Genomic DNA, 20,226 nt, shown 5'->3' on the forward strand with positions numbered 1-20,226 from the left:
CATTGCTTTGAATCTGTTGTTGCCAACAAACGAAGCTTCTCTTTTGGGACCGTTAGCATGCCACAGAAACTTGAGAGTTTCCACTGAAATGCATGGTGTTCAGTCGGGGCCCATCTGGGCAATGCAAACAGTGGAACCTCCTTCTGAGCGGAAGGAAGCCCCCACAATCAACAGGATCCCCCCGCATTTCCACGGAAACCATTCCCATGGTGTCCGATTTTGTTAAGTTGGAAGGACGCTCCTTGCAGAACGCCTTTCCGTGTTATACAAACGCAACCTTTGTTTATTATGGTAAAACTACTGTGGAGTGTGAAACTAGTCAAAGCATGAAGCAGACTAAGTGCTAATTGGATTTTGTTAGCACCACATTGAGCTTTGTTAAGAGATATATGTGTGCAAGTGCAACTGCCAAATTGAGTTCCATGAAAACGGTGGAGCTCTGCAAAACCTTTTTGGGTAGTAAAATGACTGAATCATGTGATTCAATCTCAGCATGAGTGAGGCTCAGAAAGGGAGACGGTAGCTGAGATGTGCACTGAAGATTTAGGTTTAAATTTGGTCAAACCGCTACGGTCATGGTTGTTTGGGAGAATGACATTGAGAAGGTGATTTATGGAAATGAGAAAAAGGAGATGAGATAGTCACCTCTCTACGTTTGCACTCGGGACAGGATTTGGTAATTATCACCTCCCAGAGGTGGTAGCAGCCTGTCCCAGGAATTGATGGCTTCCAATTTCCCAAACTGAAACTCCTAACTACCAGCTGCCAAACAGAACCTAATATATGTTTATGTGATCATGTCTTTTGGCTTATTTTCTTTGACTGGGTCATCTGTCCGCCACACTCGAAAATACCAGGAAATCAGCTATCAAACGGAAAGGACGAACAGTCAATGATCAATGCGTGCAGAGCTATGAGCATTACATTGCAATAAGCATTGGAAGATTGGAATAATAGATTCAATCAGCTATTTACTTAAATATTAAAACATCACTTCATAGTTTAATTTGTTGCTTGCGGAGTTGGGGTTTGGTGAAAAAGTGTAAAATGGATGGACGTGAACCAAACATGTAAAATACTCTCTCTCTCTCTCTCTCTCTCTCTCTCTCTCTCTCTCTCTCTCTCTCAGGGTTCTTGTAGAATCTCTATGAAGAACTGCTGATTTAATGTTTCCTGTTTAAATTGCAGAGTTATTCATGACATTGAAATGACAATTGTAGGCACATCACCTTGCTAACAAAAAAAGAGAAGGCACAATGAAAGTCTACCATACTTTACGTCCTCGTCATGTTAGTGCCCTTGAGGGATCGTATGTCACAACATGCTCACTACAAACAACACAACTTTTTTCATTTTTTATATTTTTGTTTGCAAAAGGAAAGACCTTCATACACTGAAAAATATCAACAGACTAGTACAGAAAATAAAAAAGGAAAAGGATCTAAAGATGACTTCAAATGGGCATGTACACTATTTCATTGATTTAAACCTCGAAAATGTGCAGCAGAGGTTATTAGATGAAACATCTCATGACCATCATTTGTCATTAAGGTCTCTGGTTACACTGACACGCATTTAGGCGATTGAAGACCAACAGATCTAACCTTACAATGCATCGTCAGACATGTCATAACCTTGAATGCTTCAAAACCATCCCAGTGATGCACCATTTACCTAACACCATATGGATCCCCTGTTGAAAATTTCACAGGGCTAAGAACAGAACACTCTTAAGTACTTTAATTAACAAATATGCATGACAAAGATCAATATTCAACCAAGCAAATAAAATGACAGTGCTCTCTCTCAGATAGGAATCCAAAGCTGCTTCAGAGTTTCAATGAGTGATGGTTTTGAGGCAGCTTAGAAATTATATTGGTGATTTAAGAAACACCAACTGCCTGTGAGCAGTTGAGAATAGATTTCCAACCAAAAATGGGATAATGTTCACACTAGTATCGATGTTATCGGCAGAAGCTAGTCCTGTAAATTGTGAGGAGAGCTAACAGTAACTGCAGTCTGATGCATTAGTTGCTTGCATGAGAGCCATGACATTTAAAAGCCAATTGAGAGAGAACTATGCAGCTTTAGGTATCACAACACCTTCTGGCGGTAAGGTCACTGAACGGAGTAGTTCCAATGAGAAAAGGATCCCTAAGAAATGAGAAAGGATAGTATTTGCAGAGGCCTGCAAAATCAATAAGATAATATGGGAATCATCAAAAGAGAAAAAGCGCAAAAATTAATCAAAAAATGAAATATACAAGACACTAGATTAAGAAAAAACATGGTTGCTTGAAACAGATCAACTGAAGCCAGTATGTCAACTAGAACACAAGACTGTTGCTTGATCCATGCAGGAACTTCCACAAAGTTCATTTTGGAGCCGGACAAGAAAATGCAGTTGTCATGAATATATTGTTTTCATGATTCATAGTTCATAAAATTTGTCCGTATTTTTATAAGTACTCAGTTAAAAGTTGTACTAGATTGAAGTGATCGACTTTGTCATTTCTCTTCACTATTTTCTTCTTGATTTTGTACATACCTGCATACATGTTTTCAATAAAGCTCATTGTTTTGCAAAATGGAGGCTTTGAGTGTATACGTGCATTGGATCACATCTTTCACATCTTTGGTGGGACAAAGTTGGTAGCAGTAACCCCAAGAATCTACATGACAACCATGTTCATCATTTGTCAGGTGTCAAGCACAACCATATGAATGGACCGACCTTCTAGACAAAAGTTTGGTAAGGTACAACACTGGTGAGACATTGATTCTTGTTGAAATGTAAGATGGAAAATCAAGTGGGTATTTAAAAGATGAGATGGACCACACCTCTACTCATTCGATAGTAAAAGAGAAGATTGTCATCTATGCCAACCTTGCATCTCCTAGATAGGATGTTGGTAATCGAGTGGCTGGCAGATCATGCATGGGTTTTCTCCCTCGTTGACAACATATGATCTTCATTTCCTTGCCAGCTAAACCATGCTCCTTATGGAGGGTTCGGACCAAAGAAACTGGCTATGTTCAAACAGAAAAATTACAATTTTACCTAGTGGGGGACTTCGGTCAGCCAAACTCATTTTTCTTTTTGGTTTGGTCTCCTCAAAAATAAATTTTAAGATAAATACAGAGGAAGAATCTGATTCCTTTCCTAAAATTAAGATGCCATCAATGGATTGTCTATGCTAGTATTTCTATGTGCGGTACATTTCACAAAGCACAAAGAAGAAAGTCAAGGCTTACATGTCATCAATGTCATTTTCTAATCTTTAGACTACCTTAACTATAATAGGTTTAGATTTTGTATGCAGTATGTTAGCCTCATTGATTTATTGTCAACCAGGATCTACTACTACCTCTTTTTATCAAGATTTTTTATTTCAACCCAAACCAATAAAATATAATAAATAAAATATTTCAAAAAACAAATAAAATTTACTACCAGTTGTGAAAGAAACTTAAAAATAGCTTTTAATCATGCTACTAAATCAACTGCATCAAATATGCACGAAGCAATGAGGTGAACAGATTTGAGTGGAAAGGTGACCATATAGCTCAGAATAAATCATGTCAATTAATAAAAGAGATACCAAATAAATCATATCAATAATGACAATTGATGCATAAGATGATGTACAAATAACTGAAATTGCTAAAAACATAAGTATTTGGGAATTTTACCTGTACCAAGAACACATCCAAGGCTAAAACAGGGCTAGAGCCAGGGGTTATCCCTTGGTAATATGGAATTGCTGAGGATGTAAGAGCTTTAGCCACCAAAGATCCAACAGTAGCTTGCATGCCAAGCACTGCAGCACCCATGCCTAGAAGATTTATGACTATACCATTTTTTAAGCTCTTGACTACTTCAGCCCGAGGAGGTGCCTAAAAAAGGTACACCAAGAAATTTAATACTGAGCTTCAGAGATGGCATGGATGCAAAGTGCAATTTGATTAGAAGAATCTGTAACATCATATATCTGCTTTAAATTTAGACTGCTAGACCCTAATATTGCTCCAAAGCAAGGTAGGAAACTGTAGAAATGAACAGTCATTAGAAGTAGACAAGATAATGCTCATCTTAATTTGTACTGTTGTACCCTACAGGTGCTTATGGATAATATGCAGTAAAATTTGATGAGATCAGAGGTGGTGAATGTCCTGTTTGCATTTAATGGAATTCGATGTAATCTAGTTGATAAAGACCAAAATTATTTAGCTCAAAGCCTAGCTAGGATGGGCTTTGGTCATGGTGACAGGGTGTGGAAAGACAAACCACCAGAATGTTTTCCCACCCTCAATGATTTGTTATCATTTAAATTATCTGTGTAACTGGTAAGGGGCTGCCTAACCCCGGTTTGCCAATAAAAAAAAATAGAGATGGTGATATTTGCTTGTTATTCAGTACATGAGTCCACATATATGAAAAAGGCACTCAATGATTTTCAAGATCTTTCTTTTTGTTCACTACTTCAAAAAATTGAAAAACATATCAAGGAGTAACATAAGTTACAATGAGATCTGAAAGCCGTTCATGTAAGCCAAACCACAGTTGATGAATTTATTTATCAATAAAACAAATAAAGATGGCGATATTTGCTTGTTATTCAGTACATGAGTCCATGTATATGAAAAAGGTACTCAATGATTGTTCAAGATCTTTCTTTTTCTTCCCTACTTCGAACAATTGAAAAACATATCAAAGAGTAACATAAGTTACAATGAGATCTGGAAGCCGTTCATGTAAGCCAAACCACAGTTGATTAATTTATTTAGGAAAAAGTAGCATGGTTTTTCCACTTCATAAAAAAAATGATAATAAAAGTAGGCAAACAATTAAAACAGAAAAAGAGAGCCATGTGAAGAAGTCTACTTGCACACAGTGGAGCTATATCCTTTGGTAACTGAATCCATAGACAAACAAGAAAACTTCAAGTTCTAGAAGCAGCCCACCACATCAGCTCCTCAGACCATAAGCAGAATGAACGTTTCTAATATCAACCACTTCTCAGTAACTTAAAGTCTCAAGCCATTTCCTTTTAACCTGTGGCATCTTTATCAAAATCATGATAAGATAACATTGAGATTAACAAGAGTTACCGGAAGCTTCTTAGGTAGGTGGAAAGCACGTTTTCCGAAAACTCGCTTCGGAAGCACAATACTCCTCGCTTCCAAAACTTCATGGGAATCTTGATTCCCCCACGCTTTTTCTGTGCTTCCTACACGCATGGTCTACTTCCTATATGCTTTTCTCACGTTTCTTTTCATGTTTTTCATGTATTTCCTCTTACGCTTCCACTCACTTCCCATGTACTTTCTCTAAATTGGTAACCATCATTGTTAGATTTTAACAAAAATTTAACTTTTTCACTGAAAAATAATGAAATATAAGAATGATCAATTTTATTTTAGTTTTTATTTGTTTCTTGTTTGATTCTTATTCAGTTACCATGTTGCTTTATTTTTTATTCATATTTCGCTTTCAAATTGATACTTCGCTTCCCACTTTCTATAAATTTTAAAATGTCTTGCTTCCGCTTCCCGTATCGTTTTCTGCTTCCGCTTCCTAGTTTGGCAACTTTGGCATTAACCACCTAAAACACAGACCTTGATGAAGTCCAAGGAAAGTGAGTCCAAAATATAATTGCTTTCACAGTCTAGATCTCCAGATTCTTGGAGTTTTAACTTGCCCAAAATGCTACGCATGTCAACTTGTCCAAAATGGAACATGAGCAGTACTAGACATTATCCTTATGAATACCAAAAAAAAATGTCATATCTTATCTATGCATGGTCAACCTGATTCTATTCTTGAAATATTTAGGAATATTGTATACAAGATCTTTTCATTAGATGTACCTGCTGATGCAACGAGGTATCGGCCTTCACGTACACTTGAATGCTGGAAAGAAGAGCACGACTCCATGTCGTGTGATGTGCAGAAAAATTCCAATGAATAACCACCGAAAACGATGGTATAAGTTCTTTTTATTTCAATGAAAGTTCAATCTGGACAATGGGATCAATCTTAATGAAAAGGAAAAACAAATAACGACAATGCAACGGGAGCAAGAATCAAATAGCAAAGTTGCTGAAAGGGCAAACAAAAATAAATAAACAAATAGAAACAAAGGCTGCGGTAATCTCCAATTATCTCTTTGTGCCTTCACACAACCCTAAAATAGGGTATTAATAGGGTATGACTGGATCTGGGCCTCGGGTCGAGTCCTTGGACCCGAGGCAATTCGTCGCTACTGATGGATCAGAGCGCTGTCAATGTGCGGTGCTGCCTTCATCCTTGGCTTGCCTTGAGTAAGTGCTCAGAGGCACCACGTCCTTGCATCGGGGCACCGGGCTCGTGATCGGATCCATTATCTGGATCCGATCGTCTATCCCATTGGTGCTAAGATCCTTGGACACGCCCGGGTCACTCGGTGTAGACCGGACCCGGTCCTGCTCTGCATCATTCTCCCCTGATTGGGAAGAAGTCGGCTCTGACGACTTGTTGTCACTACAATAAGCATATAGATCAGACACATTAAAGATAGGCGAAATGTTCCAATCTTTGGAAAGTTCAAGGAGGTAGGCATTCGGACCCAATCGTCAGAGGATCTTGAATGGGCCATATTTCTTAGAACTCAAATTACCATAGGTACCCACTAAACCCATACTAACTGACCAACTTGAAATTGGACATCTCGACGACCCTGGTCTACGAAAGCTTTGTAAGCTTCGTAACTCTCAACAAGTTTGACTCAGACTTGTCTATGTATATCACGCATGTATTCAACGGCATCAAACGTGTCTGGGGCTGGGTCCGGGAGACTGGACACAGGTGCTAGATCTACTACATGGGTGGGTGATCGACCATAAACCACTTGAAAAGGAGACTTTCCCATGGACCGGTTGATGGAACTGTTATATGCGAACTCGGCTTGCGGCAAGACTAGGTCCCATGTTTTGACATTCTCCCCAACTAGACTCCTTAGCAAGTTCCCTAGGGTGTGGTTCACGACTTCGGTTTGACCATCGGTTTGTGAGTGGTATGCACTGTTGAACTGGAGCTTGGTTTTCAATAAGGCCCATAACGATTTCCAAAAATGGCTCATAAAGCGTGTGTCACGATCTGAGGTGATCGTGTGGGGCAATCCATGAAAGTGGGTCACATCCTTGAAGTAGTACGAGGCTACTAACGAAGCATCGGTGGTTCGCTTACACGGGACAAAGATAGCCATCTTGAAAAATCGGTCAACCACAACTAGGATGGAATCAAAACGATGTGAAGTTCTAGGAAGACCCATAATAAAATCCATGAAAACATGTTCCCAAGGCCGCTCAGGGATGGGCAATGAAGTATACAAACCACTATTCTAATGTCAACCCTTGGACACTTGACACACTCGACAACTTTGGACAAACTTGACATCTTTGCGTATTTTGGGTCAAAAGTATCGTTCATCTAACAGTGTGAACGTCGTATCATGCCCAATATGCCCAATTAGTCCCCCTTCATGTAACTCGAAAATCAATTGGAGTCTAAGAGAGAATGCAGGCACACATAACTTGTTACCTCGAAAGAGGTAACCGTTGTGTATACTAAATCGTAGGTCAGTTGTGCTATTAGGGGAGAGGCACACTTCCCAGACCTGCTGGAAATCAGGGTTCGTCGGGTACCACTCTTTGCACTGCTCGAACCCAATGACCTGCACTGACATAGTCATCAAAAGGCTATTATTCCTGCTAAGTACGTCAGCTACCTTGTTCAGAGTACCTGGTTGATGGCGAATAGTGAAAGTGTACTCTTGCAAGAAACTTGGCATGACAAGCACTCAACTTCTTTTGACTATTCAAATACTTCAACGCTTCATGATCCGTGTACAAGACAAACTCCTTATAAATAAGATAATGCCTCAAAAATGAAGGGCTTGTACCACAGCATAAAACTCAATATCATAAGTGGAGTACTGGCACCTGGCTTGAGTCAACTTTTCACTAAAGAAAGCAATGGGCCTGCGGTTTTGACTCAGGACTGCATCAATTCACACTTTAGAGGCATCACACTCAACATCAAACACTGCGCTAAAATCAGGAAGGGCTAAGACGGGGGCACTAGTCATTTTCTCTTTTATGAGCGTGAAGGCCTTTCCCGCGGCAGACGTCTAATGGAAACTAGTACCCTTTAGGCACTCCGTGATAAGGGCCATGAGAGTGCTAAAGTTTCTCACAAAACGACGGTAGAAAGTGGCTAACCCGTGGAAACTACGGATCACTCCTATAGTCTTTGGGGTAGGCCATTCTACAATCGCACGGACTTTGGCGGGATCCGCCTTAACTCCATCAGACGACAATAAAACCCAAAACCACAACACTTGACGTGATAAACTCACACTTTTTGGCATTGACATACAACTTTTTTCTCCTTAAAATCTCTAAGACTTGACGCAAATGACTCAAATGATTAGATAAAGACGAGTTATAAATCAAAATAGATAACAACAAACTTCCCTATACAAGGACGCAATACTTTGGTCATCATATTCATAAAAGTACTCTGGGCATTTGATAACTCAAATGGCATGACTAACCACTCATACAATCCATCACGTGTCTTGAATGTCGTTTTTCATTCAACCCCCTCTCGGATACGGATTTGGTGGTACCCACTTTTTAAATCAATTTTGGAGAAAATAGAGGCATCGACCAACATATCAAACATATCATCCAACCGAGGAATGGAAAAACGGTACTTGACAGTGATGCGATTGATCACTCTACTGTCGACACACATGCGCATGAACCCATCTTTCTTAGGAGTCAGCAGGGTGGGTACTGCACAAGGGCTCACACTCTCACGAATAAAACCCTTTTGCAGTAACTCCTGAACCTGCCTGAACAATTCGGCATGCTCGGATGGGTTCATGCAATACACGGGGAGATTAGGGAGACTCGATCCCGAGACAAGATCAATGGGGTGTTGCACCACCCTCATCGAAGGTAGACCATCAGGAAGGTCGTCTGACATAATGTCGTGAATCTCCTCAACAAGGAGCGCGATGTTCGCGGGAACGGGCAACGACGTACTCACCGACGGCTTAGCCACCAGGGCATAACAATAACCATCTTTTCGACAATGGCTCAAGAAAGACCGGTAAGATAGGCCCGCGTGTCAGGGAACTCGCTCAGGCTTATCCACAGTGGGAAAACCGGTCTCCTTGATAGGGAGAAGAACTATTTTATGATCCTTAAAAAGAAATGAGTACGTGTTCCTACGGCCATCGTGAATGGTCTTGCGATCAAACTACCAGGGACGTCCCAAAAGAATGTGACACGCACTCACAGGGGCTACATCACACTACACCTCATCGGGGTAATGCTTTCCCATGGAGAACCGAACTAAACAATGTTGAGTGATAGGAACCTCGTTTTCTCTTTTGAACCATGTCATCTTGTATGGTTGGAACAATTTCTCTATTTTCAGGTTCAGGGTAGACACGACACTCTCGGACGCCATGTTCTCATATGCCCCAGTATCAATTATAACATCACATGCATGCCCCTCACAGTTGCAACAGGTTCTAAAAATGTTATTCCGCAACCATTTTGCAGGGGTCGACTCTCGGGGTGCGGTCAACACATGACGAATAGACAATAAATTTTCGAAGTTGCCGTTGAACTCTACGACTTTCCTCTCGTCATCCCCTTCAACCAATGACTCACCCTCACTCTCACTATCAGACGCTGACTCAACAATTCCCTCGACGAAATGAGCGTTCTTGCTCACGGTGGGGCACTTGGACGCAACATGTCCTAACTCCTAACACCTAAAACAACGGATGGTAGACTCACTAGGCTTGACCTTGGATCGGGTATGGTATGCGGGTCCAGACTGGTCAGTCTTGCTAGGGTCTACTCTTGGGGTGGACTTGGAGTCATCCTTCCTAGGGGAGCTCGCTCCCCTAGTTGGGAAACTCGACTTGGGTCGACTGGACTGGTTACTACGGGAGGTCCTATATTCCTACCTCCTTTTCAATTTTTCTTTCACATTCATGGCATAACTGCTTTCCTGATCCAATGACTCGACTGTGACACAACTGAAATCATCAGAAATAGCAGGACGGAGACCAGAAATATACCTCGTGACCTGCTGGCGGGCGGTCTCCTCGATCTGCACTCGCAGTGATAGATGATGGAACTCAGCAGTACTCCGCCACAGTACGAGTGTCTTGTCGTAGGGTCAGGTACTCCTTGTACGCTCTCTCAGCATGGTCTGACGGCACGAACTTTGACTGCATCAATCGCTGCATCTTCTCTCATGTTTGTATGCGCTCTAATCCCTGCCGCTCCCTCGACCTCTACAGCTCAACCCACCATGTTTGCGCTAAGCCTCTCAACCGAGTGGATGCTAGTGAGACACGACAGTGCTCAACGACAGTGTGGTAGTCGAAGAAAAACTGTACGGCATAGGCCCAGTCGAAGAACTGCTCCGCATCGAATCGCTCAGTGAACTCCGGAAGGTCTAGCTTCACCCCGTAGGTGGAGGGGTGCTTGTTAAAATATACCCATCTATTGTTGTAATTAGATATATTTTATATATATAAAAGATGATACATATACATATATGGTATATATGTAAATGTATCCTCCTATTTATATATATATATATTTTCATTTTGTTTAGCCGTAGGGGTATTTTAGTCTTTTCTTCTGTTTTACGCACATTCACTTTATGAATGTGATTGTAATTTATTTTATTTTTCTTTTTCTTTTATTTTTTATTTCTTTTTTCTCAAGTACCAAAAGGTACCTTGGGGGGCCCACTCAAATAGACGTTGGGCCCCTTCCAACGGTCACATTTGTGACCGTTGGAGGGGCTCCAAAGTCTATGTGTGGAGCCCCTCCAAGGCTCCTTTTTGTTGTTATAAATAGGGGCTCTCCCCTTTGTATTTCTTACTTCTTGAGGGAGCTTATGCTTCATTGTAATGGGGTTTTTACCCCTTGTCCATTGTTTCTTCAATGATATGCAACTTATGACTTTATGTCATATTTTTCCCTTTTTATGGGTTTTATGGGTTAGCACATTATGTGCTTGTGTTGTTTCCCTTTAATGGGTATATTTGCACTTCACGTGCATAAGTATGGGTTCATTATTGAACCCAATGTATTCCAACTCACTTTCTAACATGGTATCAGAGCAAGGTTGAGATCGAGTTGCTCTTTGGTGCATCGGGAAGCGTGGTATTCAAGAATTTGTTAAAGAAAAATGGTGAAGTATTCGTTTCTCTCTATTGTCTTTCTTATAGTTATTCAGTATGCATTCTATTTCTTTGAGTATTGTATGAAGAATGTAATATGTTCTTTTCTTTATGTGTGCTTTTTGTCATTATGTCTTTTTTTGAGTTACTTGCTACTCCATTGAATCGTTTTCGTATGTTTTTCTTTGAAAAACTTTAAATGATAACTTGTTTGGCGAAAAATTAGATATATGATTGCTCAAAACTTGCTTTAATGGGTCGGTAAAAATTTATGACCGTTGGAACTTTGAATTTACATTTTAAACCTAACCGTGTTTATGAAAATACCTTTGTATGAATGTTTAGTCTTTAAAGAAAGGTATGTTAAGATTAAAATGCTTGTGAAATGTAGTTTTTTGAAAAATGTTTGGCATATATGAAAAATTCCATATTATGTGTCTGTTTTATATGAGCAACATTTAATTAAGAAAGTTTTTTTTTATAATACCGATTGAATTAAGTTTTAAAATGGTCTTATGGAATATGGTGATTTTCTTTCCATCTTTACACTCTTAAGGATGTTTTCAACATTTAGAGAGTTCTCTCTCTTTTCAATAAGAGACATTTATATTTTTATGTTGTGATTGTCTCTTGTGGGTTTTGGTGTTTGCCCTTTTGTTTGTTCATTAGTGAATGTTGTAAGTGCTTAATGCACTCTTTTGCTTTTCCGCATATTTCGTTACAAAAGTTATGGTCTTCACTAATGTTTATTGTGTACTTATTTCATTAGGAGTAAGTAATAATCTATTAAGTCATGTTTTTTTATAAAACTTAAGAGTGTTAAATTTTTCCTCAATAAATGTTTACTTTTTATTTAAGCCATAGTACAATCTTATTTATCATAAGGTTTTGTTAATGAATCTATTTTGTTGGGATGTCTTCCACTTTAATGGAGTTTTCTCCTTCTTTGGGAGTTGTATATGTTTTTTGTTCAAACTCTCCTTAAGGAGCCTTTCGGTCCTTATAATCTTCTTGTGAGTATATACTCTTTTATGAAGATTTCATGATTGTTTACCATTTTTAAGTTGCAATAGTAGATTTCATAAGTTTTTCAAACTTCACCATCTTTATGAATGCCTATATTGGCCTAAGTTTGTTATTTTTGAACTTCACCAACTTCACCGTTTAATTGCACCTTATGTCTTTCATAGTTAAGGCTTGTTTGTTCCAAATCGGTTCATACACATGATGTTGCTTAATATTTCATGTTATGTTGCATAGTAAGCCTTTTTTGATGTACAAGACTTCTTTTGAAGATTAAGCATAATTCGTGTTTATGAAAAAATTGTTTTGATGGATTATATTGGACCTTTGATTCAATTTGTTAATCGGTCCTCTTTGTAAAAACTTTTATTTGGAAAATGATTCCTTATGTGTTTATTGCCCTTTTGTGGCATTTATGTTTGTCCATCACATGTTATTTAATGCATCATTTATTTGGCCTTAGTATTGTTATATTAGAGATGTTTGTCGAGGTGAGTTATGGGCACCTCGTGTTGTATCATTTTTAGATTGTCCACCTTCCATATTATAGATGGTTGTTGAGGTGAGTTATGGGCACCTTGGGACTCTAAAATGATTTGTTATTTGATCTCTAATTATGAGTGTGTCACTCATTTTTTCTCTTGTGCCATTGATATTATGGATGCTTCTATGTAAATGTGATGGACATATGGTATTTGTAACCTTAAATGTTTTAAGGTACATTTAAAATCAAGATGTTTTGGATTATAGCCCAACCTTCTATTTGTTTATGAATCTTATGAGTGCATTTGCACATTTGTGATTCTGTATGTTGTGCTCGTTGTGCACATGTGTTCTTGTGTTTTTTCACAAATGTTCTTGGTGTGTATGTTCACACATTTGTTCTAAAGAATATTATTTTATCGGTTGTAGTATCTTGTTGAAGATACGTTTTACTTGCATTTATTCCAAAAATGTTATTATGAGTATTCTTTTTTAAAAGGGAATATTGTTTCACTCGAGGTTTATTTTCATTACAAGTTTATTGCCTCAAAAGTCTTTTCCTTTTATGCCCATTATCTAAGTGTCATCATATGTAGACAAGAATTTTATTACACCTTCGTGTGTTTTTAGCCCTTTGTTGGCTTTTTTGCTCTCTTGGTCTAGTAGCTGAACACATTTGACTTGAGTGTTTTTATATGTAGACAAGACACGTTGATTCACACCATGGTGTGTGATTTTTAGCCTATGTTGGCGTTTGTGTTCTTGTTCTAGTCGCTTAGATGTATGCCCATGGTTGGCTTATTTCACTCATTTCAAGTGCCATCTTATGTAGACAAGATATGCATTGTGTTTTTTGCCCATGGTTGGCTTATTACTCTTGTTCTAGTAGCTGAACATACTTTGTTTTAAGTGTATTTTTTACGTAGACAAGAGATACTTTTTAGTCCATGTTGGCATGTATTCTTTTGTTCTTGTCGTAGATGCACTTATTTCAAGTATTATTATATGTAGACAAGAGGTTCTTTTTACACACCTTTGTGTGTGTCTTTGGCCTTTAATGGCTTTATATTCTTGATCTAGTAGCTTATACACTTGATTTATGGGTTTTGGAGGACTAATGAGGAAGTTGTTTGTAATGAATAAACTATTATTGAAATTTGCAAAATTTCATTCATGACTTGTGTTTTTCAAGTAAATCATCTTTTTGATATGCATATCAAGTTGATTTCTTAGCATTTAATCTATATATTAAGTGCTTATGGTTTTTGCCACCCTTATATGTAAAATGTTTTTTTTTTAATTAAGTGTGACTTTCATAAATGTTTTTAAAAACCTTGTGAACTCTTGGGTTTATTTTGCCTAAAGTATGCTTGGAGACTTCATTTCTCTTATTTGGAACTTCACTACATGGTTGAAGCATGTTTTAGTTCTTTGAGTATCAATTCATATAATGATTCGTATATGCATATGCTCTTTATGGCCTTTTTTGGGCTCTCATTCAATAAAGCATATGTATGTTATGCCTCTTCGTAGACTTCTTGTGGTATCCCTTAGTGGATCATTTTGTTATTCCCCATTATGGGGTTATATTTGTCCAATGGTGGACCATATGAATGCATTATGCATTCTTGCAATTTTTGCATAATTTGCTTCCGCTCATTTTGTTTTAACATAATGTATGATTTAGAAACTTTGGTTTTCTAAATTTTTCGTTTCATACTAAAGTAACTATCATATTATGCATAAATTTTGCACCTTGTTAGGAATGTTCCTTTTTTATTAAAGTGCAAAGATATTGTTTACTTGTTCTTTGTTGTTTTCTTTTCTCAGGATCTTGGAGATAGGACAAAGGGAAGTACCCTGGATGGTTCGAGAAATGGGTTCATCATTTGAAGACAATTGGAGGAAGGCTATTTCAAGTTTCATTGCATCCTTGCCGAAGCCTCTTGGAGTCGCCGAAGCCTCGTGGAGTTTTGCCCTTTTTTCAATCTTTTCGTTTCCCTGCAAAGCTTGAGGGGGGGTGTTAAAATGTACCCATCTATTGTTGTAATTAGATATATTTTATATATATAAAAGATGATACATATACATATATGGTATATATGTAAATGTATCCTCCTATTTATATATATATATATATATTTTCATTTTGTTTAGCCGTAGGGGTATTTTAGTCTTTTCTTCTGTTTTACGCACATTCACTTTATGAATGTGATTGTAATTTATTTTATTTTTTTTTTCTTTTATTTTTTATTTCTTTTTTCTCAAGTACCAAAAGGTACCTTGGGGGGCCCACTCAAATAGACGTTGGGCCCCTTCCAACGGTCACATTTGTGACCGTTGGAGGGGCTCCAAAGTCTATGTGTGGAGCCCCTCCAAGGCTCCTTTTTGTTGTTATAAATAGGGGCTCTCCCCTTTGTATTTCTTACTTCTTGAGGGAGCTTATGCTTCATTGTAATGGGGTTTTTACCCCTTGTCCATTGTTTCTTCAATGATATGCAACTTATGACTTTATGTCATATTTTTCCCTTTTTATGGGTTTTATGGGTTAGCACATTATGTGCTTGTGTTGTTTCCCTTTAATGGGTATATTTGCACTTCACGTGCATAAGTATGGGTTCATTATTGAACCCAATGTATTCCAACTCACTTTCTAACAGTGCTCTGGTGCTCTCTGCTGACGAGTCTCCACCATTCTTGTAGGATACTCGTTCCAAAAAGCGTCATCATCCAACACTGCTTCATCACCATCTTCACAGTACTGTTCGCCTGGAGGCTGGTGCTGACGAACTCCCATGATGCGTGGTCGGCGCTCAGGTCGCGTCGGTCCCTGCTGAATCTGCATGGCGGCTGCTGGAAACTGCCTCGGTCTGGCTCGCCCGTGGGTGGGAACCATCTGTGGCCGGCGTTATGGCACTGGTATGACAGGAGGTCCTACTAAAGGTGGAAGGGTTGGTCGGGTCTCTGGCTCTAAGTAGGTAGGAACGAGATAATATGGGTTTGGGTTATGGGTTGGATTAGGGTAGAGGTAGTGGGTCGAGTATGGTACTGAGTTCTGGATCGGGGACGGGTTAACAGATTGGGTCTGGTATGGGTATTGGGCTTGGTTGGTGTAGTATTGGGATGATTCACCCGATTGGATCTGGATCGGATTAAGTCCTAAACTATTCGTCGAACCCAGAAGGGGGTACGTGGGATCATGGATCGAGTTGTGGTGTGAGAAGGCCTGGTTTGAACTCGATCCTTGATCCGTAGCAAGATGGGTCTGGTTTTGACCCGGCTCAAATTCAAACTGGAGCTCCGTCCGAGTCCGATATAAGTTTGGGTCGGTAGGGGATCTGAATTGGGGTTCAAAATTAATAGGTTGGATCTGGTTTGGGGTGACCTGCGAACCGGACCCAACTGGGTAGGTCGGGTAATGGGGTTCGAGGCCTGGACCCGCTCCTTGGGACACAAAGGATGGTCCCCGTCCGTGCCCTGATAGTACTGGTTCCTTGCCAAACCTGGTCGAGTTCGGTCTGACCCACAAAGGTCCACACCCTCCTGCCCGCTGGTGGGCTACGACCGACCCACCCTGCACACACGGCAGGAGGGTTGCTAGGTCAGCCCCGACCCTGGCTGATGCTGGCGCACTGGTCACCTGACCCGGCGTCATGCCCGGGCCCTGCAGGCCATGGCTGGTCTGCAGTCCCTTGGTAGTGGCTCGAGGGCAGGCCTGCGCACCCAGGCCGGTGTTGGGAGGCCCTTCAATGGATCCTTGGTTCGGTTGGAGGGCTTCGGCCACCCAAGTGGCAGTCACGCCAGGGTTCTAAAATGGTAATACCTGCTGGATCGTCACGCGACCGGTGGCCAGTGTCTCGGCACAGGCCTGCCTCGGTACCATCCGGTTGCACAGCAAGTTGACGGGGGTTCAAGTGGACCTGTTTGAGTTCCATCGCAGTCACGGGGTCTGCAGTCTCACCGCCCAATCTGACACTTGTCTTCTCGATGACCACGATCCGATCTTCGAGTCCATCTAGTCATTTTGATATGCCGACGACATCCTTGCTTACGCGTAGCATGTTTTCTTGGAGCTTGGTCATCATGTCGATTATCCGCATCATCGGATCTTCGTTGTCGGTTTCCTCCCGCTCTTTTCCGCTCGTAGGATCGTTCCTCACTTCTTGCGTCATGCCGTTGACAAAGGAGGAAGGCCGGGCTCTGATACCACTTTGATGCAGCGAGGTATCGGCCTTCGCGTACACTTGAATGCTGGAAAGAAAAGCACGACTCCACGTCGTGCGATGTGCAGAAAAATTCCAATGAATAACCACCGAAAATGATGGTATAGGTTCTTTTTATTTCAATGAAAAATCAATCTGAACAATGGGATCAATCTTAATGAAAAGGGAAAACAAATAACGACAATGCAACGGGAGCAAGAATCAAATAGCAAAGTTGTTGAAAGGGCAAACAGAAAAAAATAAACAAATAGAAACAAAGGCTGCAGTAATCCCCAATTATCTCTATGTGCCTTCACGCAACCCTAAAACAAGGTATTAATAGGGCATGACTGGATCTGGGCCTCGGGTCCAGTCCTTGGACCCGAGGCAACTCATCGCTGCTGATGGATTGGGGCGTTGTCAATGTGCGGTGTTGCCTCCATCCTTGGCTCGCCTTGAGTAAGTGCGCAGGGGCACCACGTCCTTGCATCGGGGCACCGGGCTCGTGATCGGATCCATTATCTGGGTCCGATCATCTATCCCATTGGTGTTGAGATCCTTGGACATGCCCGGGTCACTCGGTGTAGACCGGACCCGGTCCTGCTCTGCATCACTTGCCATCTATTTTCTATCAAAACAAGCTAGATAAAACAAAGAAACCAATGGTACAATAGAATCAATTGAAAGAAAGGAATGGAATTATAAATCTAAGAGATCACTAATCCAAGATAATCATCAATAGGGATATCTCAGATATTGTTGAAGTATGCAAAGGAACAAACAAAGGCGAAATCTATAACTAAAGATCAAATTACCTTTGCAAGATCACCAGCTGATCTACGAAGCTTGTCAGACAAACGAATATAGCCAAAGGACCAGAAGATTGACGAAAAGGCTGCTGCAATGCCTCCCGCAGTAGCGTAAAAGGTAGCTGGTGATGTAATTTTTCCAGTAATGATGACAGAGAATGATAAAATCACAGCAGCTACCACAGTGCACACAAGCTGACCCCAGAAACCAAGGCTGCCTAATCTTTTGAAATAACGAGAAGTGCTTTCCAGCCTCTTGGAAACCTGAAATTTTGCAATTATAATGGTTAGTTGATCAATAAAATCCTGGTTATATGACAATTTGTGCCCAATGGCAACCATATGTTTAACCAATTTGGGCATTTGATGCCACTTGCTCTTCACTGTATGGTTTAATTATCACCCTTGAGAGACAAAAATACAAGATTTTTCATGTTGGCAAATATGTGGAACCACGGATAAGGACATATCATATAAACCATCAAGGGTGCAACTGGTAGAAAAGAACATAATGGAGGAAGACTGCATGAATGCTAAAAAAATAAATATATCAGTATGAAATTGTAAAGTATATAATTCCCATAGACATTACTAAAGCATATCTCAGGACATGACCAATTTAGTTTGTACTGAAATGTAAATGTGTTTCTATAGGAAGGCACCGGTAACTTCACAGCAAGAGTCATACCCACTGGTCTCTGTTGGTAACAGCAACACTGGAGATTCAAACTTGCTCATGATCTTCCCTAAATCTGGTGTATATCCATTTCCATCTGACAATGGAACATGGCATAACATCCTTGTCTGTGGATCACCATTATCATCAGATTGTATATCCCTAATAAACGAGAGGGGTTATCGCTTGGGCTTCAAATCAAGTCAGCTCAAATATGACCTAATGGGAAACATGAACACGCGTTATATCCAGAAAAATGATAAGTTGGACTATTGTACTATAAGAAGAAAAGGTGAATACCCTAACCTATTCCATTTCCCGAAAAAGTGGATGCATCCATCCACACGCCTCAGAATTTGAAGCTTAGTAATGTCTGTCAATTAGCTCATTTCAATCCATACAAACTACTAGTAAGAAATTAGATGTCTGATACTACATTGATCATCCCTCGCTCCACAACTAAGCGAAAGGGCCCTCGTACCAACAATGGCAATGCTCCTCTCCCGACACTTTTCTAGGTGCTCCGAATTCGAATTTCCACCTGAAGTATTCGTGACTCCACTCAACTAACAATCACCACCATTCCACCGTACCCTACATAATCAGGTGAAGTTGCACCGCTAGCCTGTGTTTCTACATATAGAAAACACAGCATCGTTCTCATCATTGCAACACCATTTAAATTATTTTTGAAACTATCATTTGATAACAAATTTCTTCTTATGGATCACCATGAATGATCAAAATTTCCAGTAAAAGATTCTAAATGCACATAAGAAAACATCCAAAATTTGGCATGACTTTCATGGTCATCATAACAATCACTTTAAAATCTTACATTTATTTGCACAAATTAAAGTAAATCTCATACACCAAAAGAAGACTAATAGCCCCAATAAGCAACGGCAGACACACATTCTCAGAAAAGACATACAAATTTTAGGTTTGCACCAACAGAAAACACAGGCAAATAAAGGAGAAAGAGAGAAGCGAAGGGGAAACCTGCGCGAGTTTCGCCTTGTCGAGTTCTTCGTCCGGAGAAGAAGACGAGGCAGGAGAAGAGGAAGCGTGAAGAGGATCGGAGGTGAATCGGGAGGGGCGGAGGAGAGGTGAGAGAGGAGAAAAGGAAAGGGTCGGGGTTGTTGGTGGCGGTGGATTTGGGGCTTTAGGAAGAGGAAAGGAAGGTGAACGAAGATGAGATCTTTGTATGTGAGGATGGCGAGTGAGAAGATCGGAAGAGATGGCCGTGAAAGGCCTCCCAGGGCATGAAAGCAACATCGTCACCATCACCGCCACCACCACTGCACGGTTCACACACTCTGCTGACAAAGCACACTGCTTTAGAGAGAGAGGAGTTGGCGTGTCAATGAGTCGGGTTTGACCCGGACCCGAACCCGGAACCGAACCCGACCCGAACCAAGCCCTATAGGGTTAGGCCCGTTAGGGTTTGGTGATAAACAAAGAGGTCCGATGACAATCTGGATCAGACTCAAAGGGTCTGATTAATATATAGAGCCGGGTATGGTTTGTGAAATTTCATGTGGACTCAACCCAAGTTCCGATTAAGATCCATAATTTTTAATATAAAAATGATAAAAAAATACTATTTTATCAGGAATGGTTCCAGATTGGTTCATGTAATCCCTATAGGATCCAGGTATAGTGTCTTTTATGGTAGATCATTGGACCTGGGATTAGACCCGATACCATCATATCAAATCAGATCTGAGTTTGGTTTTACCTGAGTCCAAAATAAACCCGACCCTTGA

At 40.3% G+C, this 20,226-nt stretch overlaps 1 protein-coding gene across 2 annotated transcripts; it reads right to left on the reverse strand.

Annotated features, from left to right (window-relative positions):
• Window positions 1-1,451: 1,451 nt before the first annotated feature.
• Window positions 1,452-19,767, reverse strand: LOC149847739 (protein TIC 21, chloroplastic-like). Of its 2 annotated transcripts, XM_089998163.1 has the most exons (5): window positions 19,460-19,752; window positions 17,788-18,045; window positions 3,694-3,897; window positions 2,104-2,188; window positions 1,452-1,693 (listed from the first exon to the last, which is right to left on the reverse strand). In XM_089998163.1, exons 1-5 carry the CDS (start codon window positions 19,742-19,744, stop codon window positions 1,671-1,673), a joined length of 855 nt encoding a protein of 284 aa, XP_089854289.1. In that variant the 5' UTR covers window positions 19,745-19,752; the 3' UTR covers window positions 1,452-1,670. The 2 variants fall into 2 exon arrangements, with proteins under 2 accessions (XP_089854289.1, XP_089854220.1); XM_089998094.1 differs by having other exon boundaries at window positions 1,686-2,188; window positions 19,460-19,767.
• Between the last annotated feature and the right edge of the window lie 459 nt (window positions 19,768-20,226).

This window comes from Nuphar pumila, chromosome 1 (assembly GCF_984573655.1).
Source record: "Nuphar pumila chromosome 1, dmNupPumi1.hap1.1, whole genome shotgun sequence".
Lineage (NCBI taxonomy): Eukaryota > Viridiplantae > Streptophyta > Magnoliopsida > Nymphaeales > Nymphaeaceae > Nuphar > Nuphar pumila.